This window comes from Pelophylax lessonae, assembly GCF_965119305.1.
Source record: "Pelophylax lessonae genome assembly, chromosome: 6".
Classification (NCBI taxonomy): Eukaryota; Metazoa; Chordata; class Amphibia; order Anura; family Ranidae; genus Pelophylax; species Pelophylax lessonae.
Genome location: NC_138773.1, coordinates 507051 through 532461, shown reverse-complemented (window position 1 = coordinate 532461; position 25411 = coordinate 507051). Strand labels below are relative to the sequence as shown.

General features: G+C 46.7%; 1 protein-coding gene across 2 annotated transcripts in view; it reads left to right on the top strand.

Annotated features, from left to right (window-relative positions):
- LOC309558772 (transforming growth factor beta-1-induced transcript 1 protein-like) overlaps positions 1-25411 on the top strand; it is a 202228-nt gene that overhangs the window by 5020 nt on the left and 171797 nt on the right. The window contains exons 2-4 of one of the 2 annotated variants that reach the window (XM_082261819.1): positions 142-172; positions 16606-16713; positions 17736-18537. In XM_082261819.1, the coding sequence (XP_082117945.1) occupies positions 142-172; positions 16606-16713; positions 17736-18537 (941 nt within the window). The remainder of the gene's footprint in view (positions 1-141; positions 173-16605; positions 16714-17735; positions 18538-25411) is intronic. The other variant, XM_082261821.1, reaches the window with a different exon arrangement.

Sequence of the window (25411 nt, the reverse complement as noted above, 5' to 3'; positions counted from 1 at the left end):
GTTTCAGTAACAGCAAGCAGGGTAAAGGATGACTGCAGGCCAGCACAGCACAATGCCTTCTCATTCCTCCAAATAATAGCCATGTATTTATAGAATAGAACGCGTCGGTTATGTCGTACTGTTCTCTGTTGTGTATTTCAGGTCCGAGAACTTGGGGGGATTCCCGCTCTCAGTAAGTATTATTTTCTTTTTTTTTTTTTTGGGAAGATGGGGGGAGGGGGGGTCTACATCCTTTGTGTGCATTTTTTTTTCTGCATTGAGACAGATGTTGGTTTTCAGGTATTGGGGTACACCTGTATAAGGGGGGCCTCTTCATGGTACTGGGGTACACCTGTATAAGGGGGGCCTCTTCATGGTACTGGGGTACACCTGTATAAGGGGGGCCTCTTCATGGTACTGGGGTACACCTGTATAAGGGGGGCCTTTTCAAGTTACTGGGGTACACCTCTATGAGGGTGTATCTTCAAGGTACTGGGGTACACCTATAAGGGGGGCATCTTCAAGGTACTGGGGTACACCTCCTAAAGGGGCTATCCTTAAGGTACTGGGGTACACCTGTATAAGGTTGGCCTCTTCAGGATATTGGGTATACCTGTATAAGGGGTATCTTTAAGGTACTCCGGTACATCTGTGTAAGGGGGGCATCTTCAGGATACTTGGGTACACCTGTATAAGGGGGGTCTCCTTAGGTTATTGGGGTACACCTTTATTAGGGGGGCATCTATAGGGTACAGGGGTACACCTGTATAAGGGGGGCATTTTCAAGGTACAGGGGTACACTTGTATAAGGAAAATATCTCCAGGAAAATGGGGTACACCTGTACAAGTGGTAGCTCTCCATGGTATTGGGGTATCTGTATATGTGGTAGCTCTCCATAGTATTGGGGTACACCTGTATATGTGGTAGCTCTCTATGGCATTGGGGTACACCTGTATATGTGGTAGCTCTCCATGGTATTGGGGTACACCTGTATATGTGGTAGCTCTCTATGGCATTGGGGTACACCTGTATATGTGGTAGCTCTCTATGGCATTGGGGTACACCTGTATATGTGGTAGCTCTCCATGGTATTGGGGTATCTGTATATGTGGTAGCTCTCCATGGTATTGGGGTACCTGTATATGTGGTAGCTCTCTATGGTATTGGGGTACCTGTATAAGTGGTAGCTCTCCATGGTATTGGGGTACACCTGTATAAGTGGTAGCTCTCCATGGTATTGGGGTACACCTGTATAAGTGGTAGCTCTCCATGGTATTGGGGTACACCTGTATAAGTGGTAGCTCTCCATGGTATTGGGGTACCTGTATATGTGGTAGCTCTCTATGGTATTGGGGTACCTGTATAAGTGGTAGCTCTCCATGGTATTGGGGTACACCTGTATAAGTGGTAGCTCTCCATGGTATTGGGGTACCTGTATATGTGGTAGCTCTCCATGGTATTGGGGTACACCTGTATAAGTGGTAGCTCTCCATGGTATTGGGGTACCTGTATAAGTGGTAGCTCTCCATGGTATTGGGGTACACCTGTATAAGTGGTAGCTCTCCATGGTATTGGGGTACACCTGTATAAGGTTCTCTCCAGGCACTGTATAGCGTGGTCAATATGTGATGGGGAAAGCAGACATGTCCTGAACCCTGCAGGTCCTCCTCTGCCTGCTATTGGCAGCTCTGTTTTCCTCTGGGAGGAATCTTGCTGTAATGATGGTGTCGGTATATATGATGTCATTACCGGTAATGATGGTGTCGGTATGTATGATGTCATTACCGGTAATGATGGTGTCGGTATATATGATGTCAGTACCGGTAATGATGGTGTCGGTATATATGATGTCAGTACCGGTAATGATGGTGTCGGTATATATGATGTCATTACCGGTAATGATGGTGTCGGTATATATGATGTCATTACCGGTAATGGTGGTGTCGGTATATATGATGTCATTACCGGTAATGGTGGTGTCGGTATATATGATGTCATTACCGGTAATGATGGTGTCGGTATATATGATGTCATTACCGGTAATGATGGTGTCGGTATATATGATGTCATTACCGGTAATGATGGTGTCGGTATATATGATGTCATTACCGGTAATGATGGTGTCGGTATATATGATGTCAGTACCGGTAATGGTGGTGTCGGTATATATGATGTCATTACCGGTAATGATGGTGTCGGTATATATGATGTCATTACCGGTAATGGTGGTGTCGGTATATATGATGACATTACCGGTAATGATGGTGTCGGTATATATGATGTCATTACCGGTAATGGTGGTGTCGGTATATATGATGACATTACCGGTAATGTGAAAAGAAGAAGGGATAGTGGCGCTGCCTAAATAAAAACTAGATGTGGAGGGTGATCCTAGTGTTATATCATCAATAGCCAAAGATATAAAGTGACTTAGTGCTTAGAAACCTGTATCCAAAATAATAAATATCTAGAGATCCCCAGATATAAATACAATTACTAACATCAAATAGTGTAGAGATCAAAGTGCAATATTTTTAAGGTGCTCTTATAAAGTGACTTAGTGCATAAATTAGCGCTACATGTGATAAATATCAAACCATAAGCATTAAACATCAAAGAGCGCAAAACAATTATTTTGAATTTCATGCAATTATAAAGTGAAGCACTAATTTATCCACTAAGTCACTTTATAAGAGCACCTTAAAAATATTGCACTTTGATCTCTACACTATTTGATGTTAGTAATTGTATTTATATCTGGGGATCTCTAGATATTTATTATTTTGGATACAGGTTTCTAAGCACTAAGTCACTTTATATCTTTGGCTATTGATGATATAACACTAGGATCACCCTCCACATCTAGTTTTTATTTAGGCAGCGCCACTATCCCTTCTTCTTTTCACATTCATAGCATAGTCTCCGGACTATCACTCAGGGAGGCTGCAGCCTACTTCTATATCACATATAATTTATACCATTTATCTATATACACAGAGAGTTTACTTATTTATCCTCATCCCCAAATAGACCTTAGCTCGGAAGTTTATATCTTTTATCATTACCGGTAATGATGGTGTCGGTATTGTAACGGATCACCTGGCACCCAGACCGGGTACCTCCATTGACGGATGCTCCTAGTGCTTCCTGAGGGCTCCAAGCACTCCACCAGACACCATAACCACCGCAGATCCCGCGAACCGCTGCAGCTTGGTTGGGGTCTCGCCGTCTCCTACCCACCCTGGACCAACGACAAGGCTCCAGGTTCCAGTGGGTGAACCTCTCTTTCCCCAGAGAGGGCAGCAGGAACAGGAACAAGCTTTTACAAGAGCTCAGTGATGATTCAAGGGAGTATGAAGAGCATAGCAATCCCTTGTAGCCGATTCCCCCAATAAGAGACAGGACTCTAGATTGAGGGTGAAGTAGAACTCTAGGTTTTTTTTTTTTTTTTTATCAGTGTATTTTAACTATATGTGGTTAACGCTTGACCTTGCGTGACTTGACGGGTCCTAATTGGGAGGGCAGCCAGAGGATTTGCACCGTGAGGAGGAATTTAGATATGTAGAAGAAAAAAAAAAAAAAAAAAAGAAATTCTATAGCGAAAAGCAGAACAAAGAAGGAAAAAAGAAAAAAACAGTTACAACCTAAGACCAATACGGGTCCGTGCACCCTTGGGCATCCACCCTGTTACATTAGACTTACATTAGACTTTAAGGAGCAAACATGGGGGAGAGAAGCGAATTAAAGCATATCTATCTCATAGATTCGCATCAACAATCCAACTCACTGTATTTATATGCTATATATTCATATTCCCTCTATTCAGCTCCTTCATTTGATATTCTCCCCATTATCTCCCCAGTTTCTTTGAATATTGCATCCCTCCCTCCGATTTTAATACATTCATACCTGAGGACCCCTCCAGTCCCCCCCCCCCCCCCCGAAACCCTTTCCCTTAACTTTCCTCCACTATTTTCTTTTAAGATCATGTATTTATAGTTCCTCTCTAGAGACCACAAGTTTCAATGTTGTACCCAGGTGCCCTCCTTCTCCTATTTCTGAGAATATTACAGTCTTTATGATGTCGCTCCTGTGGTGTTCTGCTGCCCTTGGGTTCCCAACCAATCTGGAACCCAGACTGGTTGTGTTTCCAGAAAGGAAAAAAGGTCGGGTAGTTGCTCGGGCCAACGTAATGTAAAGGACGAGTCCCCCTTCATTACTATTAGATGAAATGGGTGTCCCCAATGGTAAGTTGCCCCAGCCTTCCGGATTTCTTCCAATAATGGCTTTGAACTCTAGGTTTAATTATACAGCTGCTCTTTTATACAGTTTTCCCCCACAAGGTTACCGCCCAGGTGGACCTTGTGGGGAGCAGGACATGAAATTCACAATCCAATAAGGATCAGGTGAATAAAGGGGCGGACACCCACCGTCTTCCCCAGTCTTTTCTGTTTCCTCCCCCAAGGAGGAGGCAGGTGTGGAGCTTGGCCGGTACCTGTCCTTTTCAGAGGATCATGGAGGGGATCGGCGGAGGGGGCCGGTAACGATTGGGTGGCAGTTATATAGGTGCATCCCCCTCTTTTTTCTGTTTTGGGGTCTGACCTTTTCCCCCCTCTTCTCGTGTTTCAGGCTCAGCCCAAAGAATCAGAGAAACCGGCGGGGAGGAAAAGATGCTCGGCCTGTGCCTCTAAATTTAAGGAGGGCTGGAGTAAACCTCTCTGTAAACCTTGCATAGACAAATTGGTCTATAAGGAATCAACAGGGGCATGTAAGGACTTAATTGCAGGAGTTCAGAAGGAAATGAATGCGATTAAATCCATGTGGTCTAACATGTGGTCTAACATTGAGGCCCCCTAGTTTGAGCCCCAGAGGAGGGTAGAGAAACAGAGGAAGAGGACTCAGATTCCCTTGAGCTTAGCGAGGCAGCTTCTTCCAGGGAGGGAGGTCCTTGAGCTAGGCACAAAATCTCCTAGGTATAAGCTGTCGCTAGAAGAGGTTGATGCTTTGCTAGGGGTGATTTATGAGACCTTAGAGATTAAGGAGGAACAGGTCTCTTTGTCCCTACATGACAAGATGTACCAAACCCTAAAAGAAACCAAATCTAGGGTTTTTCTGGTACATAGCACATTGTCAGACTCCATTAAAAAGGAGTGGATGGAACCCGAAAAGAAGCAATTTTTTTCCGAAAAGATTAAAAACTAGGTTCCCCTTTGATGAGGATTCCTCGTGCATTTGGAACAAGGTTCCAAAATTGGATGTGGCCTTCTCCCAATGTGCCAAATCTATAGACCTTGCTTTTGAGGACATGGAAAGAGCCCATAGACAAAAGAATAGAGATTCTTCTTAAAAGATCATGGGAGGCAGTTATGGCTAATTTAAAACCAGCTATGGCCACAACAGTGGTGGCCTGGAATTTAGCGGTCTGGTTGGACCAACTTAAGGCCCATTTAGAAGGAGGGACTTCCCGAAAGGAGATTTTGGATTCCCTGCCTATGCTGTCCAAAGCGGCCGGGTATATGGCAGATGCTTCGGCAGAATCTGTTAAACTGTCAGCTAGAACTGAAGCCCTGGTGAATTCTTCTCCCCGAGCCTTGTGGTTAAAATCGTGGTCAGGGGACTCGGCCTCAAAAATAAAACTTTGTGGTATTCCCTTTAAAGGGAACCCTCTGTTCTGTCCAGACCTAGAAAAGGTCTTGGATCGAACAGCAGATAGGAAGAAAGCCTTCCCATCAAAAGTAAAAAAAACTCCGGAAATGCGTTTTTTTTTTTCGTCCCCAAAGACCACAAGGGCAGGCCTCTAACATGCCAAACACTAAAAAACAGTGGGCGAGCGGGAAATAAAAAAAAAAAGGAGGTACCCTTTTTTCCTTGCCTAAAAAAACCCTAAACCCCAGTTCAGGGGCACTCTGCCCACAAGATCATTCCTGACCTCCCCTCCCAGGGATCCACAAAAGGTGTCGGCACTACTGTCTCAAATTGGCGACCTTATGGACCAGAGGGTCCTTGTTCCAGTGCCCCAAGAAGAAACTAATTTGGGTTTCTACTCGCAGGTCTTTGTAGTAAAAAAAAAGTTAGGGAAGTTTCGGCTTATCCTGAACTTAAAACCTCTGAACAGATGGGTGACCTACAAGAGGTTCCGGATGGAAACCATCTTTATGGTGAAGGCGATGCTCCCCCCAAATTGATTTATGGCTTCCCTGGATCTAAGGGACGCATATTTGCATATCCCAATTCACAAGGAATCTCAAAGTCTCTTGAGAATAGCGATAAAGTGGAGGAGTGCAGTTCGCCAGCTACAATTCAGCGCCCTACCATTCGGACTGACCTCTTCCAGAATTTTTACCAAAGTTCTGTCGGTAGCACTGGCTCCCTTAAGATTAAGGGGCATCTCGGTCATCCCTTATCTGGACAACCTTTTATTTTTTTGCTCACTCCTTTCCCCAGTTGTGGGAAGACTTACAGGTAGCCACTCTTTTCTTAGAAGACCTGGGTTGGTTAATCAACCAGGAAAAATCGAACCTGATCCCAGCACAAGACCTGTGCTATCTGGGATACAGGATAAATTCAGTTGAGCAAAAGATTTTCCTCACTACGGAAAAGGTGAAAGCGACAGTAGTCGCTTTACAAAACAACCAACCACTGTCCGTCAGGACGGCCGTGTCAGGCCTAGGGTTCTTGGCGGCAACAAGCCCTAAAAGCATTTGGCAAGGATTTGAATAACCACCATATACAGGTCCTCTCGGACAGTGTGGTGGCAGTCGCCTATGTCAACAAACAAGGAGGGACACGGTGCCCGTCCTTGATGCAACTGACAGCGAACCTCTTTTCTTGGGCGTAAGCGAACCTGAGCTCTATTTCCTCAGTCCACCTCAGGGGAGTGGACAACGGGATGGCAGATTTTTTAAGTCGCCATCAGGTGCTGGAATCAGAATGGTCTCTAAACAGGGAAGTCTTCCAGTTAGTGACCCAGAGGTGGGGCCTACCGGACATAGATCTGTTCGCCAGCAGGATGAACAACAAAGTTCCAAGGTATTTCTCCTTGGAGAAAGGCGAGGGAGCCATAGGGGTAGATGCCCTGGCTCAGGAGTGGACCTTTTACCTGAGCTATGCCTTTCCCCCCATTCAAGCTTTTTCCTCTGATTCTAAAAACGTTTCTCCATGAGGACACCACCTTAATCCTGGTGGTCCCGTTTTGGCCAAATAGGCCTTAGTTTTCGTCTCTGTCGCATCTGTGCCCGAGAGGGAGGACCTGCTGTCCCAGAGACCATTTCAACTATCGAAGATTCAGAGAATGAAATTGGTGGCCTGGTGTCTGAAGAAAGTCTTTTGAAGTCAAAAGGACTTTCAGATAAAGTGGTCCGCACGATTATTTCTAGTAGGAAGAAAGTCACCCAGGCAAGTATTGGAAGTTTTTTTGTTCTTGGCTGGATACCAGAAATCGGGGCAGACAAAGGTCTGGCCACTAGCACCTAAAAAGTGCAAGTGGCTGCATTATCTGTATTTCTGGAGAAACCCCTGGCCTTAGAACCTAGGTTCTTTAAGGGATTATCCAGAATGAGACCAGTTCCATTTAGAGTTCTTCCTAAATGGGACTTATCGATAGTACTGCAGGGCTGGATAAAACTTTCGCAGGATGTAGACCTGTCACTAAAGTATACTACCCTTTAAGACAGCCTTCCTGGTTGCAATTTAGACAGCCAGGCGGATTAGTGAGTTACAGAAGCTTTCAGTCAAGGAACCTTTTCTCCAAATTTGTGAGGACAGGTTGGTGGTACGTACGGATCCAGGATTCCTACCTAAAGTGGCCTCCAGGTTCCACAGGGCCCAGGAAATTGTTACCTTCCTTCTCTTTGTCCCCTACCAATCCTAGGCAAACAGAATTTCATCTTTTAGATGTAAGGGCCTGTGTGTTACGCTAGTTAGAGTTGTCCAAGAGCTTTAGGAAATCCAATGCTCTGTTTGTATTGCATTCTGGGAAAAACGGGGCAGCAAGCGTCACAAAACACTATTGCCAGGTGGATTAAACAGGCCATAGTGGAAGCCTATAAAGGTTTAGACAAAGAGTGCCCTTTTTCTCTCTTGGCTCACTCCAGGCCGACACCAGAACAAATTTGCCAAGAAGCCACATGGTCTAAGGGCTCTTTCACACGGGCGATCCGATCAGATCCGCCTGTCAGTTTTTTAGGCGGATCTGATCAGATCCTCCATGCAGCTCTATGGGGCAGCAGGTGTCAGCGGAGACACCTCCGCTGACACCCGCTGCCATCCGCATCCGTCCCTGTGCGTGAAATCTGGACGGATGGAAACTCTATTTTTCCATCCGTTCAGTAATCGGAGCGGATCGGATGAGAGCGGACAAGCGGTCCGCTCTCATCCGATCCCCCATAGAGGGCAGCGGGTGCTGAGACACCTCCCTCTCCGCTCTCGGAGACGGAGCTGTCACCCGCCGGCTGCGGAGGTGGACCGTGTGAAAGAGCCCTAACTTCTCGACATTCATCAAGCATTACAAACTGGACCTTCTCTCGGCGCAGGACGTTTGGAAGGAAGGTCCTTCAGGCAGTAGTCCCACCCTAAAGGCCCGTACACACGATAAGAAAATCTGTAGGGAAAATTTGTCAGACGACCGATCTGCCGATTTTTGAATTGTTAGTACGGTGCTTTCGACAGCCAACTCCGACTTTTCGGCTGACAAAATCCTGATGTGCAGGCTATAAAATTTTTGTTGTCCGTAATACAACGTCCGATTTTCGTCTCATTAGTACAGATTTCCACAGAAAAAAATCTTAAGAGCAAGACTAGGCATGCTCAGAGAGAAAACACATACAAAGCAATCCAACACATGACATCACTTCTGAAGTAGAATTCTGTCATACGGGAAAATTCGTATGAAAATAACCTCTTCACTTTCCACATCAGACTAGCATGCCACAAAAAACGGACGACAGATCGTTCGATAATCTGATCGTGTGTATGGGGCTTTAATCTGGTAAGTTCTTGTTGATCCTCTCCTGTGCTGTCCTGGACAGATGACTGGAGAAAAACTAGAGTTAAGCTGGATACACACTATCCAACTTTTGTGGTTAGATTTCCTTCAGATTTACCTTTTCTATGTAGTGCAAGGGCCTGCCAGATTGCATACAAATGGAAAGTGTTTAGGTTTGACCTCATATTATATGGTTTTGGTAAGTCTAAAGGAAAAAGTCTTCAGAAAATCTTATAGTGTGTATGGCCCATTAGACTTACTGGTAACTCTAGGAGTCATCCAGGACAGCAGGGTTTCCCTCCCTGTATGCTGTTATAACCGTGGGCGAGTGGTTTTGTCTTGTTTCAGAAAGCCATGTCCGGGGAGTTCTGGGATAAATATTGTGAAGACGGTGGGTGTCCGCCCCATTATTCACCTGATCCTTTGTGGCTGAATCCACACCTGGGAATTCCATGTTTCGGTCGGTTCTCTGTGTTCTAGGATCCTCTCCTTCGCAGCCGCTGTGGCTGAATCCACACCTGGGAATTCCACGTTTCGGTCACTTCTCTGTGTTCTAGGATCTTCTCCTTCGTAGCCGCTGTGGCTGAATCCACACCTGGGAATTCCACGTTTCGGTCACTTCTCTGTGTTCTAGGATCTTCTCCTTCGTAGCCGCTGTGGCTGAATCCACACCTGGGAATTCCACGTTTCAGTCGGTTCTCTGTGTTCTAGGATCCTCTCCTTCGTAGCCGCTGTGGCTGAATCCACGCCAGGGAATTTGGCGTTTGTCGGTTCTCTGTGTTCTAGGATCCTCTCCTTCGTAGCCGCTGTGGCTGAATCCACGCCAGGGAATTTGGCGTTTGTCGGTTCTCTGTGTTCTTGGATCCTCTCCCCCGCAGCCTCTGTGCCTGAATCCACACCTGGGAATTCCACGTTTCAGTCAGTTCTCTGTGTTCTAGGATCCTCTCCTTCGTAGCCGCTGTGGCTGAATCCACACCTGGGAATTCCACGTTTCAGTCGGTTCTCTGTGTTCTAGGATCCTCTCCTTCGTAGCCGCTGTGGCTGAATCCACACCTGGGAATTCCACGTTTCAGTCGGTTCTCTGTGTTCTAGGATCCTCTCCTTCGTAGCCTCTGTGGCTGAATCCACGCCGGGGAATTTGGCGTTTGTCGGTTCTCTGTGTTCTAGGATCCTCTCCTTCGTAGCCTCTGTGGCTGAATCCATGCCGGGGAATTTGGCGTTTGTCGGTTCTCTGTGTTCTAGGATCCTCTCCTTCGTAGCCTCTGTGGCTGAATCCATGCCGGGGAATTTGGCGTTTGTCGGTTCTCTGTGTTCTAGGATCCTCTCCTTCGTAGCCTCTGTGGCTGAATCCACGCCGGGGAATTTGGCGTTTGTCGGTTCTCTGTGTTCTTGGATCCTCTAGCCCAGTTTTCTGGTTCTCCTGTATAAAATGCCGGTACTGCATTCACTTGTGTTTGGGTTTAGTTGCATTTTTTCATTTTACATTGCAGGAAGAAAAGTAAAGATCTCAAAAACGCATGTAAACGTTTGTACGTGACGCACATAGATGGCAGATATTCCCTGGAAACGGTCTGTGTGCATGGGGCCTCCACACACCAGGAGGAGGTTGAGGGGTCATTATGTCTATTCCTGACATTCTTCTGGTCTACAAGTGTGTCTTGGTGGAGGATAGGCCTAAATTCCTGGACTGAGACGAGAAGGATTATATGGATCCACCTTGAAGGGTCCTAATAAGGAATCTGTTATGAGAAGCCCATGGAGGCTGCCATTGCTAAGCTCCTCCTATTTCCCTGGCTGTCATGGTGATGCCTTCCTTCAGTGCCTCTGTCTTCTCTGACACCCATTCACAGCATGCTTGGTCCAGGTCTGAAGCCAGACTCTGTCAGCTTGTATTGTCAGAAGAAGGCCTGCAATGGCCGCCTCTACTTTAAATGTATGTTGAGAAGTACAGTCTAGATTCTGGTCCTGCTGTAGAAATTCCATTAAAGGTGAAGTTCAAATGCACATCTTTTTTTCAGGTAAAAATAGGTGCTGAAGCTGGAACATGTTCCAAAGAGGAACTTGTCCTTGAACCCTTTTGGGGTATTTGCTATAAAAGAGGTTGGTAGTGTGCACAGCATAGTTACATAGTAGTTGAGGTTGAATAAAGTCAATAGTCCATCCAGTTCCCCCCTGTGTAGGTGTGTGTGGACGTATTCATTTCCCAAACCCCTGAATGTTTTGATCTTGGAGATGTATGTCCAAGAGTCTTTTAAAAGTAGCCATACTCCCCGCAGTTACCACCATTTGTGGAAGAGAGGTCCACAATCTTATTGCCCTTACTGTAAAAAAAACCCCTGCGTAGCCTGAGGTTAAATCTCTCCCCCCCCCCCCCCCCCCAATCGCATTGTATGGCCTTGTGTCCTCATGCAATCCTTGCGACTGAATAGCTGTTTTTCTATGCTGAGATCACTGTTGAGGTATTTGTAAATTGCTATCATGTCCCCTCTCAGGCGTCTCTTCTCCAGGGAGAATAAATCAAGCGCTTGTAATCACTCCTCAGAATTGAGGTCCTCCATTCCAATAATCAGTTTAGTTGCCCTTCTCTGGACTCTCTCCAGCTCCAACACATCCCCTCCTGAGGACTGGCGACCAGAACTGGACCGAATACTCCAGATGCGGTCGGACCAGAGTTTTATAAAGTGGAAGGATTATAGTTTTATCTCTGGAATACATCCCTTTCTTTATGCATGCTAATATTCTGCTGGCTTTGGCAGCTGCAGTTTGACATTGCATGCTATTGCCAAGTCTATCTTCTTCTAAGACTCCCAGATAGAGTTGCGCGAACACCTGGATGTCCAGGTTCGGCCGAAATTGGAAAAAAAAGTCCGGGTTCGTGACCTGAACTTAACCCGAACTTTACCCCGATCCCGAACCCCATTGAAGTCAATGGTGACCCGAACTTTTGCGCACTAAAATGGCTCTAAAAAAAACATGGAAAGGGCTAGAGGACTGCAATTGGCAGCAAAATCTTCTTAAGAGCATGGCAATTGCTCTGCAAACAAATGTGGATAGGGCAGGGCTCGACAATCCCCGGGCGCCAGGTCGCATTTGCGACTAGAATTAGCAACCTGGCGCCTGGGGGTGCCCTGCAAAAGGTGTCCTGTCATTTTTGCCCGGACTTCCGTGCACGGACTTCCGGGCCGTCCGAAAATTGAGGCCCCGGCTTTTCGGGCCTACTTGAGATGACAGGCTTCCAATGGGGAACTGGCGCCCTCTTGTGGAGGCTGGGAGTAATGACTGTTGTAATGACTCTTTCCACTGCCTTTTTGTTCTCAATTCATTCATTACCATCTCCCTGTCCAGTTAGTTACCTTTGACAGGGAGTGTGGTTATTATTATTTAATTTATTTTTTAAATGTAAAAAAAAAAATAAATAATATTTTTTCTTTTTTTTTAATTATTAAAAAAAAAAAAAAAAAAAAAAATATATATATATATATATATATATATATATATATATATATATATATACTTTTTTTTTTTTTTCCCTCATCGCCATGCCACACCCGAAGGCCCCTTTCACACGGGCTGTCTGATCAGGTCCGCCTGTCAGTTTTTCAGGCAGACCTGATCGGACCCTTCATTCTCCTCTATGGAGCAGTAATCTGCCGCCATCTGATCCTGTCCACCAAAAGCAGACGGATGGTGGTTCTATTTTCTATCCATCCCGTGGATCGGATCAGATGGCATCGGCTGGAAAGAGACAGACAGTCTGTTTTCATCCAATTGTGCTATAGAGGAGAGTGGGGTTCTAGTCGTATTTTATGTGTAAATTTAGTATCCGTTTTATTAATTAAAGCTTGGTTGTTAATTTAAAAAAAAAAAAACTGGCTCCTAACTTTTTTAGCTGGCTCCTAGATTTCAGGAAAATTTGTCAAGCCCTGGGATAGGGAAATAACTTAAAATAACATAAAAAACATAAAAATAAAAATTAATCATCTTGGTTTAGGAGGACGAGGCCTATATGGAGTAGGAGGTTGAGGTGGAGGTGGATATGGCGGTGTAGGTGGAAGCGGCGGCGGTGGAGAAGGACGAGGCCCATATGGAGTAGGAGGTTGAGGTTGAGGTGGTGGTGTAGGTGGAAGCGGCGGTGGAGAAGGACGAGGCCCATATGGAGTAGGAGGTTGAGGTTGAGGTGGTGGTGTAGGTGGAAGCGGCGGTGGAGGAGGACGAGGTAGCCAACGCTGGTTTTTGTTTTTAATTTTACATTTCTTTTTAAATGAGGGTACACCCCAAAAGAGTGAGAAAGATCAAAAATACAACAATGGCTGGGTAAGGCCGGTATACATGTCTATTCTGCACAAGGTACGGAAAAGTCCAGTGGGATCCATGCCTGGTTCATTTTAATGATTGTGAGCTTGTCCACATTGTCTCTGGACAGGCGGCTGCGCTTGTCTGTGATAACGCCCCCAGCCGTGCTAAATACCCGTTCAGATAATACACTGGCTGCAGGGCACGCCAGCACCTCCAAGGCGTAAAGGGCAAGCTCAGGCCATGTGCTCAATTTGGAGACCCAGAAGTTGAAGGGGGCAGACCCGTCATTCAGTACGTGTATAGTACGTAAGGAACTGTATATGGTAAGGAACAGTGATGGCAGTGGGGGGGGGGGGGGGGTTTCCCCCTTCTTAGTTGAGTCTGGCCTTGGAAAAGGTATGTGTCCCTGGTTGTGGGCCGAGCTCTCCCAAAGCTGTCTAAGTTCTGAGGCCTTCTGGTAGGGACGGGGCTGCACTGGTCTAGCTAGGGACAGGAATTCTGAAAAGCCTGTGGTGTATGTGCCCCTGGAGTGGCAGTTCAGGGGTGCCATAATTCACGCTGAATGGCAACACTATGAGTATGGCACCAAGGACACTGCACTTCCTACACATGTTTTTCACACCTGACTCTAGAACTGGGCCTTTTGGTCAGGAGTCAGGACCAGAGGAATTTTTAATTCCTGGCCGAAGGGCCTGCCATAGTATTGCAACGTGGCACTAACCTTGCACTTCTCCACTATCCCTTTCCCCACTTTAATGTGTTGTGTGTCTCACGTTTTGTGTTTTTCATTGTGGCGGTACACTTTTTTTGCACAGCGTGATTAGAAGGGTGTAGGTCCTTGGGCCTGTCCCTGAAAGTCTTGGGGGGGGGGGGGGGTGGATATGACCTTCTGGCTTGGTTCGCCCTCTCTTATAGGGTCTATCTTCGGGAGAGCCCCACCTAGTACTTGGGGTGGTCTGTTTCAGCAGACCTCCTAAAGAACGGGGTTGCCTGGTTTCGCCCAGGTTAGCCAGTGTAAGTACCCCATTCCCTGTCAGGAGCCTTGCGCCCCGGGGGATCAGGGTCAGGGACCATGTGTACACTCTGTGCACTTTTTGTGTTTCACTTTTTAATGCACCCACCGGGTGATAGCCTGAGTGTGTTCACACACCACGGGCTTTAAAAAAAAAAAAACAGCTGGTGGTCCTGGTTGTTGTGTCGTGCCGACAAAGCTTTTCCACATTTCATACATGCTAACCCTGCCTTCTGAGGTGCTGGTGGTGCCCTGGCTGCGTTGGCGACCTCCTCCTCTGCCTTCGCCTTGTGCTTCCACTGTACCCCCGCTGTCAGGTGGGAATGCCACCAGCATCGCTTCTCGACCTTTTGGCTAAGATCAAGTGTAGTATCTGTTGTTTAGTATCTGTTGTTATCAGTTATCTGGGTGCCACCCTGCTGTGAACATGGTTCCTCCACCTCGTCATCCTCCAGAACTGTGCCCTTACTGGACAATTGTGTACCTGGCGTTTGTGGGTGCAGGAACCCACCCTCTGAGCCACTTGTGAATGACTGCCCTGAAAGCCTTGGGAATGATCACTGCTCCGGAGGCGGTAGAGGATGAGGAAGAGGAGTTCGCAACAGGAGGCAAACTGAAGGGCCCTGCAATCCTCGGTGGTGGAAGGAGATGCGCCAAACAAATTTAAAAGGTGTATCTCGCAGTAACCTAATCAGCAAACGCTGCAAAATTATTATTTTCCCCTAAATGGGTTTTTATTGAATAGCAGAATAGAACAACAGTATCCAAAGGGTGTATCTCACAGTAAAATATGCAGACTAGGCCGCAATTTCATTTTTTTTCCCTAAATGGGTTTTTATTGAATAGCGGATTAGAACAACAGTATCCAAATGGTGTATCTCACAGTAACGTATGAATGAAAATTTTTTATTTTTCCCTTTTAAATTGTTGATTTTTGAATAACCGATTAGAACAGCAGTGTCTAAACACTGTATGTCACTGTAAAATATGAAGGGAAAAAAGGTTGTTTTTTTTTTTTTTTTTAAATACATATTAAACAGACACATATGCACTGAGCTTGCATTACATGGCTGCTACACGCCGCACTCTGCCCACCTAACAGACTGACTGACTTTTTTTTTTTTTTCTCCTTTCTCCTCACTGGGCTCAGGTCAGGGCAAAAAGATCGTGCACTGCACCCCCACACAATACAATCAATGTAGAACGCTGTCTGATTAAAGAAGATTCTTCCTATTCTTTCCCTGAAAGCAATCTCCAGCCTGACCCTACAATAATCTCCCTATCTCTCCCTCAGCAGCAGCAGGAACCTCTCCCTAGTATAGTTATAGCAGAGTGACGTGCGGCGCTACGTAACTCCAGCTTATATAAAGGCTGGGTCACATGCTGCACTGGCCAATCACAGCCATGCCATTAGTAGGCATGGTTGTGATGGCTTCTAAGGGCACGCTAGTTAAATGCTTGTTGATTGGCTGCCCTGCTGCTGTTAAAAAACCGCGCCATTAAAACCGCGCCAAAACATGAAATAAAATTACAGAACAACGGACTGTATCCCGAATATACAGTGAGATGTCCGGGTACCGAATACCCAAAAGTCCGGCACGATCCTGAACAATACAGTCCGGGTTCGCTCAACCCTACTCCCAGATCTTTCTCCATTCTTTATTCCCCCAGAGGTTCTACCCCCCCCCCCAAGCGTATTTTGCGTTTGTTTTTATTCCCTAAGTGCAAAACCTTCCACTTCTCCACATTAAACCTCATTTGCCATGTCGTTGCCCACTCTGTTATTTTGCTCAGGTCATTCTGTATATATAGCAGTTGTCTCCTTTTGGACCATCTGTCGTTTACTTGCTGGGGAGGAGGAGTAACTGCAGCGGAGGGGTGGAGTCACTGTTCTCTCTCATTCACATGCATATGACTATCAGCTTGAGTTATTGAGCTCTGTAAACAGGCTTTGCAAAGGGGAAGTGAAAATCTGAAATGTCCCGTTTGATGTAATAATGATTTATATTATTTTCAACATTTCACATTTTATTTTTCAGAAAATATATATTTTATCTGTATTTTGTAAAATGACACTAAAAGACACAATTTACAGGAGGGAAGCCAACATCTGGAATTATGGGAAAAGACGGAGGGGTTGCCATGTGGCAAGGCCCTGGCAAGGATCCCCTTCCTGTTCAGACATTTGGGGGAGGGGGTGGGGCTGCCTTTGGTGAATAGGATAGGCCAGCTCCCTCATGGTGCTCTGCTATAGGCCAGTCAGGTTCTGGAATGGTTTTTCATACGATGTGATAAATTAATGACGACCATTCTGTCTTTTTTTTTTTTTTGCAGTTTCTATTCTGAAGTCGGTGTGCGTTGATTCCATATGGAACCGGGTATGTCGGGCTCTCGGGAACCTGGCTGTGGACTCCCAAAACAGCCAAATCATTCATGAATCCGGTGAGCAGTGGGATCTGGCTATGCCATCATTGGTAATGGAGAAGAAATAAGACCTCTAATTCTGGTCAGGGGGTGCCTTTGGTCCTGGATCTCACCCACATGTCCATGCCCCCTAGGTGTGGCCTCTCTTTGTGGCAGGACACTGGGCTGTATTATACTGTCAGCGTTCTTATAGAGATGTACCTTATTATCTGCACACTGTAATTAAAGGTACATGTTTCAGCTCTCCCAGTGACAGCGGGTGGGGGTTCTTCTGCACACGCCTGCTGTGAACGCAACCTTCCAGGGCTCCGCCCACACGGTAGCGTCATTCACAGTTTCCTACCATAGTTGCTTTCAGCTTGCAGTTCTTAATGATCTATCGGGGCACTGGTGAGCCCTCGGGTAGTCCATTGATTATTCCTGCTGGCCCATATGGGAGGTACAAGCTGACCGCTATGCTGAGACTCTGCAGGAGGCGGAGATTACGCCCATTGCAGGAGGCGGAGATTACGCCCATGAACAGTTTAAAAGGTGATCTGATCCTTTAATGTATATAAAAGACTAAACTCTGCGCTATCACCATGTCTGTAATCTGGTGTTCTGTGTGTTATCAGCAATCGTCAATCAGAAAAAAACTATTAACCAATCATTTATCCTTAATTGATAATTGCCAAAAAGACACCGAGCCCGAGATGCCAGACCTGAACCCAGAGAAATGATTGGCGCAGGATTTACTCGTTTTATAGAACTCTAGCTGAGCCATGGAAATGCTGCAAACATTCAGCCTTTCTTTTTCCATTCACACAACTCTGTAAAGGAGTGACATGGCTGGGCAGGGGGAGAAGACCCCTGCCCCCACCCCCCCCCCCCCCCCGCTGTCAGAGCAGGGGCTGGTCTTTTCATCATGTTACACCCTGAATATGAATATGGGTGTCGCGTGTGAAAGGTGAACATCTCCTTTAGGTCATTCATTGGGCAGGAATGAGAAGTCAGTACAATGGACTTTCTGCTGACCCTTCTCCCTCTCCTTCTCTCTTTAGGTGCGGTGTCGTCCTTGGTGCAGATCTTGCAGAGTTCTCAGGATGTTGGATGTTTGCAGAGCTGTTTGCGGGCTTTACGTATTCTGGGCGATTCCCCACCACATAGACTGTCCATCTGCCAGCAGGGAGGCCTGGCCCCGTGTGTTCAGATGCTTACCTCTCCTAACTCGGATGTGGTTTGTGAAGCTGTGCGTGCCGTCTGTGAGCTGAGCCGCGCATGCTCATTGGAATGTGCAACAGCTCTAAATCCGGCTGTGCCAACCTTGATGACGTTGGCCAGTGAAGAGCAAGGGAAGACAACCGTACGTCAGGCAGCATTTGGGACTTTATGTAATCTTTGTAACCAGGGAGCATTGAGGCCAATCCTGGGCAATGCGGGGGTCATTAAGCTGCTGATCACTGAAGCCATTGCTGTCCAGCAAGCACCAACCCGTTGCCTGCCCGTGGTCAAAGCGCTGTGCTTTTGTTGCCGTGAAGCCGTGAATCGTGTCCGGGTGCGAGAACATGGCGGTTTGGAACTTCTCCTAGATTTTTTGCGCAGCCCGCAGTATCGATCGGTTCACTATCGCATTATAGTGGCATTTCTCTATTATTGCTATGACCCCCCTGCTCTGTCCTTCCTTGTCCCCAGTGGGCTGACACTTCTGTTAGCTGAACGATTGGAGGAATGTACCTGGGGATGTGTGCAGACCCCGATGGAAGCCCCAGATGAAGAGGAGGTGAAAGGATCTTCTTCTTATGACTTCCCACAAGAGCCAAGAAAAAAGAAGGAACAAGAAGGCTCATCCGAGGAGAGCCTGAGGTAGGTTTTCCTGCATTTATACAAATTAATGAGGTGAAGGGCTGCTATTAACCCCCCCCCCCACACCCTTCCATCTAATCCTCCTAGGGATTCCTTAGAAAAATCCCAAATGCAATTTTCTCCTCCTTTTGGGGAATGCAGGAATTCAGACACTGTTGGGTTACACACAAAGAAATGTGGGCAAGCCTGATATAACCCCTCCCACTCCCAGCATGCCTCAGTTTGTGCTCGTGTCCGGGGAGGAGAGATGTCTTTTCTCAGTGCTGAGAACTTTTTTGCTAGGTGATAGTTTTTCTTCTCAGTCCCCATTCCTGAAATGTTCTCTATATGCAGCTATCCGGATCACACTTTGGAGTGCCGGACCCCGCTGGGGTGGACATTGTGGGGCCAGCCTGGAACGTGATCTTAGGGTTCTGCCTTGTTTACATGGACCACCGTTCTGCTTGTGTACCGAATGATCGGTGGTTGCCGGAGGACATAGAGTTCATGGGACCCGCTGATCAATTCCTGCTGTGCATAATCACAGTGGGAGCGAGCCGCCGGAAGCCCACATTTGCACCCGCTACCCGGAAGTGCGGGATTGTGTGTGTCTGTATAGTATATTACCAAAAGTATTGGGACGCCTGCCTTTACACACACATGAACTTTAATGGCCTCCCAGTCTTAGTCCGTAGGGTTCAATATTGGGTTTGCCCACCCTTTGCACCTATAACAGCTTCAACTCTTCTGGGAAGGCCGTCCACAAGGTTTAGGAGTGCGCACCAACAAGGTCCATAAAGACATGGATGAACAAGTTTTTGGGTGTAGGAATTTGACTGGCCTGCACAAAGTCCTGACCTCAACCCCATAGAACACCTTTGGGATGTATTAGAGTGGAGACTGTGAGCCAGGCCTTCTCATTCAACATCAGTGCCTGACCTCACAAATACACTTCTGGAAGAATGGTGAAACATTCCCATAGACACTCCTAAACCTTGTGGACGGCCTTCCCAGAAGAGTTGAAGCTGTTATAGCTGCAAAGGGCGGAGCCAACTCAATATTGAACCCTACGGACTAAGACTGGGATGCCATTAAAGTTCATGTGTGTGTAAAGGCAGGCGTCCCAATACTTTTGGTAATATAGTGTATATAGAGAGGCGTCCCAATACATTTGGTAATATAGTGTATATAGAGAGGCGTCCCAATACTTTTGGTAATATAGTGTATATAGAGAGGGGTCCCGATACTTTTGGTAATATAGTGTATATAGAGAGGGGTCCCAATACTTTTGGTAATATAGTGTATATAGAGAGGGGTCCCAATACTTTTGGTAATATAGTGTATATAGAGAGGCGTCCCAATACTTTTGGTAGTATAGTGTATATAGAGGCGTCCCAATACTTTTGGTAATATAGTGTATATAGAGAGGCGTCCCAATACTTTTGGTAGTATAGTGTATATAGAGAGGCGTCCCAATACTTTTGGTAGTATAGTGTATATGTGATCTTGCGCACAGTGGCCGCCCTGTAACAGTAAACCTGCTATAGGGCAGTCGTGAATTGGTGTGGAAATGTTATTAGGATTAATGTAGACATTTTTCAGGAAGTGTTTTAGTTAAATTCCCATTATGTCTCCCGGTGTCAGTTTACCGGTAGTCGCTATGCACAGTGAATATTGCTTTACCTGGCATTGAGGAAAGGCCTGTAGTTGTGGAAACCTTCCATGGAGACTGCATACCACTCACCTGATCTCCCAAACAGCGGGCGCTCTGAGCGGCTACCGCTGGAGAGAACGCAGGTCTGAATCTATGGCAGTGCGATGCAAACTCCACCGCACAAATGTAAATCAGCCGGCCGGGGCCCCGGTATTCACTGCGGAGATATGTTTGTGAGGTGGAATTATTATTGGTTTGATAAATATCTGCCCTTTAGCTGGAATAAAGTCTGGTAGCTTTCTATTATGTTCGATCCGTATGATTGAAATACTGCCGCTATTTCCTTTGCAGATATCGTCCCATTTACTGGAATAGTAGTATAATCACTATCAGATATGGTTTATATGAACCCTATTGTATAGGATTCACTCTAACAGGTTATGACGGGAGTGCATGCTTGTACACTCTGGCATGGCCGCGTTCACCAGGATCCACGCTAGTTCCATTGTATGGTGTTGGGCAGCCATTTTTAGCAATATGCATTGCTTTGCTTTCACTTTACAGTTGAAGTCTCGTGCAGACGGTCATGTTTGTCCATAAGCATACACTCCTTTCCTATTGTACTTTTGAAAGTATACTTGTCTGTGATTGGTTGTGTTGACGCCACCTCCCCTGTTGTCCTCTGACTATAAAAATAAACCAGCGCGCTGCCTTGGGCAGGACTGCTTCTATGGACATCGATCGTGACTCAGCATCTTACCTGTTTCTCTCTTTGTCGCAGATGGCGCTAGGAAATCTTTATAGAAAAGAGCTCTACGTTCTTTTCAGTACAAGGGATTAATGGCGCTTGGAGCGCATTATTATCCGCAAGTGCGCTTTTTTGAGCAGCGACGTTTTCAGTGCACCAAGCAAATTTCTTTGCTCCAAACTCCATGAATTTCACCATACAAAGATCAGCAGGCAGCTTCTACCAGAGCTGTACCCAGGCCTGGCACCTTTCCAGCTTCCAAGATTGTAAAATGTCTTCTTCTGTCTGCTATCCTCCATCTTTCTGTATGGAGACTTGAAGAGCCCTGACCAATTCTGTGCCTCCCATGCGTCTTCTCAGCGTTCTACCGGTTTGAGGAGGATTCTGTACAAGTGGATGACAAAGGATGACCATCCCTGTGGAGGATGCACCCATATTCCAGAACCCCAGAGACAAACGGCTGGAGAGCTTTGTTTTCTCTGACAGACCCTGCTATGCAACCTGTCTTAGCTGTGACGCGTCTGCAAAACCTTAGCTAATTGGGCTTAAGTCATTAGAAGGGACCTGAGCACTGTGGAGTTAATCCCGTGTTCATAGAACCTTGGAATTCATTCCAGCAGCCTTAGTATAGACAGATTACTGGGGGTCTCCAAGCTCATCTTTTGGCTGGGACTCTTTGGTTTAAGTGTTGGGGTGCAGGACCTGCATGCAAGAAGCACTTGCTTCACATGCTTTTTGAGGGACATCTCTTTGGGACCACTCTGTATGCTCTTAACAAGGCTGTTATTGGGGGCAAGGGTACCCAACTTCCCTAGCAAAAGTCTAGGGCTCAACTTGGGGAGACTTGATCCCCATTGGAGACCATGAAGAGTCTCTATTTACTCTTTTACCTCAGATTCCATATCCAAACCCAATCAGCCCATAAACCCTTGGCTTTCAAGTCTCCCGAACCTTTAAATAAATTGTCTGTGGCACACGGATTCCAGCAATATTTTAGTATGTGAGGAGGAGATGATCGCTCACTATGCAATGTTATTGGTGGGAGATCTGTCAGGGGATTCCAGCACTGTAGTGATGTGTGAGGGGGAGATGATCGCTCACAATCCAATGTTCTTGGTGGGAGATCTGTCAGGAGGTTCCAGCACTGTAGTGATGTGTGAGGGGGAGATGATCGCTCACAATCCAATGTTCTTGGTGGGAGATCTGTCAGGGGATTCCAGCACTGTAGTGATGTGCGAGGGGGAGATGATCGCTCACAATCCAATGTTCTTGGTGGGAGATCTGTCAGGGGATTCCAGCACTGTAGTGATGTGTGAGGGGGAGATGATCACTCACAATCCAATGTTCTTGGTGGGAGATCTGTCAGGGGATTCCAGCACTGTAGTGATGTGTGAGGAGGAGTTGATCGCTCACAATCCAATGTTCTTGGTGGGAGATCTGTCAGGGGATTCCAGCACTGTAGTGATATGTGAGGAGGAGATGATCGCTCACAATCCAATGTTCTTGGTGGGAGATCTGTCAGGGGATTCCAGCACTGTAGTGATATGTGAGGAGGAGATGATCGCTCACAATCCAATGTTCTTGGTGGGAGATCTGTCAGGAGGTTCCAGCACTGTAGTGATGTGTGAGGGGGAGATGATCGCTCACAATCCAATGTTCTTGGTGGGAGATCTGTCAGGGGATTCCAGCACTGTAGTGATGTGCGAGGGGGAGATGATCGCTCACAATCCAATGTTCTTGGTGGGAGATCTGTCAGGGGATTCCAGCACTGTAGTGATGTGTGAGGGGGAGATGATCACTCACAATCCAATGTTCTTGGTGGGAGATCTGTCAGGGGATTCCAGCACTGTAGTGATGTGTGAGGAGGAGTTGATCGCTCACAATCCAATGTTCTTGGTGGGAGATCTGTCAGGGGATTCCAGCACTGTAGTGATATGTGAGGAGGAGATGATCGCTCACAATCCAATGTTCTTGGTGGGAGATCTGTCAGGGGATTCCAGCACTGTAGTGATATGTGAGGAGGAGATGATCGCTCACAATCCAATGTTCGTGGTGGGAGATCTGTCAGGGGATTCCAGCACTGTAGTGATATGTGAGGAGGAGATGATCGCTCTCAATCCAATGTTCGTGGTGGGAGATCTGTCAGGGGATTCCAGCACTGTAGTGATGTGTGAGGGGGGGGGGGGAGATCGCTCACAATCCAATGTTCTTGGTGGGAGATCTGTCAGGGGATTCCAGCACTGTAGTGATATGTGAGGAGGAGATGATCGCTCACAATCCAATGTTCTTGGTGGGAGATCTGTCAGGGGATTCCAGCACTGTAGTGATATGTGAGGGGGAGAAGATCGCTCACAATCCAATGTTCTTGGTGGGAGATCTGTCAGGAGGTTCCAGCACTGTAGTGATGTGTGAGGGGGAGATGATCGCTCACAATCCAATGTTCTTGGTGGGAGATCTGTCAGGGGATTCCAGCACTGTAGTGATATGTGAGGGGGAGAAGATCGCTCACAATCCAATGTTCTTGGTGGGAGATCTGTCAGGAGGTTCCAGCACTGTAGTGATATGTGAGGAGGAGATGATCGCTCACAATCCAATGTTCTTGGTGGGAGATCTGTCAGGAGGTTCCAGCACTGTAGTGATATGTGAGGAGGAGATGATCGTTCACAATCCAATGTTCTTGATGGGAGATCTGTCAGGAGGCTCCAGCACTGTAGTGATGTGTGAAGAGATGATTAAAAACATAGGCAGATTTACCATCTTACATGGAAGTCGTACATTGCGTGGTGCGAGTCTCTTGAGGTTCATCCTTGCTCCTTTTCGGTTGCTCGGATCTTAACTTTCCTCCAATGGAGTCAACCCCCCGTTGGAGGAAGGTCAAGATCCGAGCAACCAAAAAGGAGCAATGATGAACCCCAAGAGAATCGCACCACGCAATGCCTTGAGTACTATCAAGGGCCAGGTCTCGGCCTTGGCGGTCTTCCTTCAATGACCATTGGCCACACTTTCCTTGGTGCATACATTTATCCAGGGAGTTCGACACTTGACTCCTCTGGTGCAGTCTCAATTGCCGCCTTTGGACCTCAATTTGGTGCTTTCAGTCCTCCAGAAACCTCCTTTTGGTTCTCCTGCTTACGTTATCCAAGAAGGTGGCCTTTTTGGTAGCAATCACCTCTGCGTGCAGGGTGTTGGAGCTAGCGGCATTGTCTTGTCGTTCACCTTACTTGGTGGTTCACTGAGATAAGTTGGTTCTTCACCCCTGTCCTTCTTTCCTTCCAAAAGTTGTCTCTGGTTTTTATTTGAATGAAGACGTGTTGGCTTCCCTGTGTCCCAGGCTAAAACATACTAAGGAAATTGCCTTGCATTCCTTGGATGTGGTTCGGGCAGTTAGGGTGTACCTGGCAGCTACGGAGTCTTTTAAGATGTCCGACTCCCTATTTGTGCTCATGGACGGACCTTGGAAGGGGTTGTCCGCTTCTGCTGCAACCATTTCCAGATGGATCCGACAGACAGGGTTTTAAGCCTATTCAATTAAGAGTCAGGTTCCTCCTTTCCCTGTTACGGTGCACTCTACTAGGGTGCTTAGTGCCTCCTGGGCCTTCCGTCATCGGGCGTCGATGATGCTGGTTTGTAAGGCGGCTACCTGGTCGTCTGTGCACACCTTTACAAACATTTTTAAAGTGGATGTGTTGGCATCTGCGGATGCTTCCTTTTGGGTGCAAAGTTTTGCAGGCTGCTGTTTTAGAGGACCTGGTCCTCTTTGAGGGTCTATTGTGTTTTTTTTTTTTTTCAGGTGAGCTCCAGTTTTTGTTGGTTGAGCTCCATGTTACCTGGTTGACTATGGTTTAGCCTTGGGGAATTTTCTTATGCTCCTCCCACCCCTCATGTTTACACTGCTTTGGGACATCTCAATGGTTAGGAAGATCAGAAGCCGTGTCCGTCAATGAATGATAGAGAAAATGGGATTTCTTTTGTTCATTGATACATTTCCATATCTTCTGGCCCCTTGGTTTATGCTGCCCCCTACAGAAGTAGGACACTGGGCTGATAAGAGTTTGACTACGCCTATAGGGCAGTCCCAGGGGGGTATACTCCCACTTCCTGCTATAGGTCTCCAGTTTTTTTTTTTTCTGCCTAGTCAGGAGTAAGGACCTAGTTCCTTGCTGGGATCTCTGGTTCTAGCATGTGTTTTTTTTTTTTTTTTTTTAAACTGAATTTTTGCTTTTATTATTTTCTGTTCCTGTGAAAACTACAATCAGTTCTGTTTGTGTGAGAGCTACAATCAACTGTTGGACTGGACGACGGACTGGATATTCTAGATCCGGCCAGCGAGCGCGACCCGATCTCTGCTCCGCCGCGACATAGCCCCACCGGACGGGGGTTGGTCGGTGAGTAAACGGCTCGCGATGACGCAAAACGCCCTGGTCATGAAGTGAGTCGTAGCGTGCCTCTGGCCTGCAGAACTCCCATTCCAAGATTGTGCGGTGGTCTGCCTG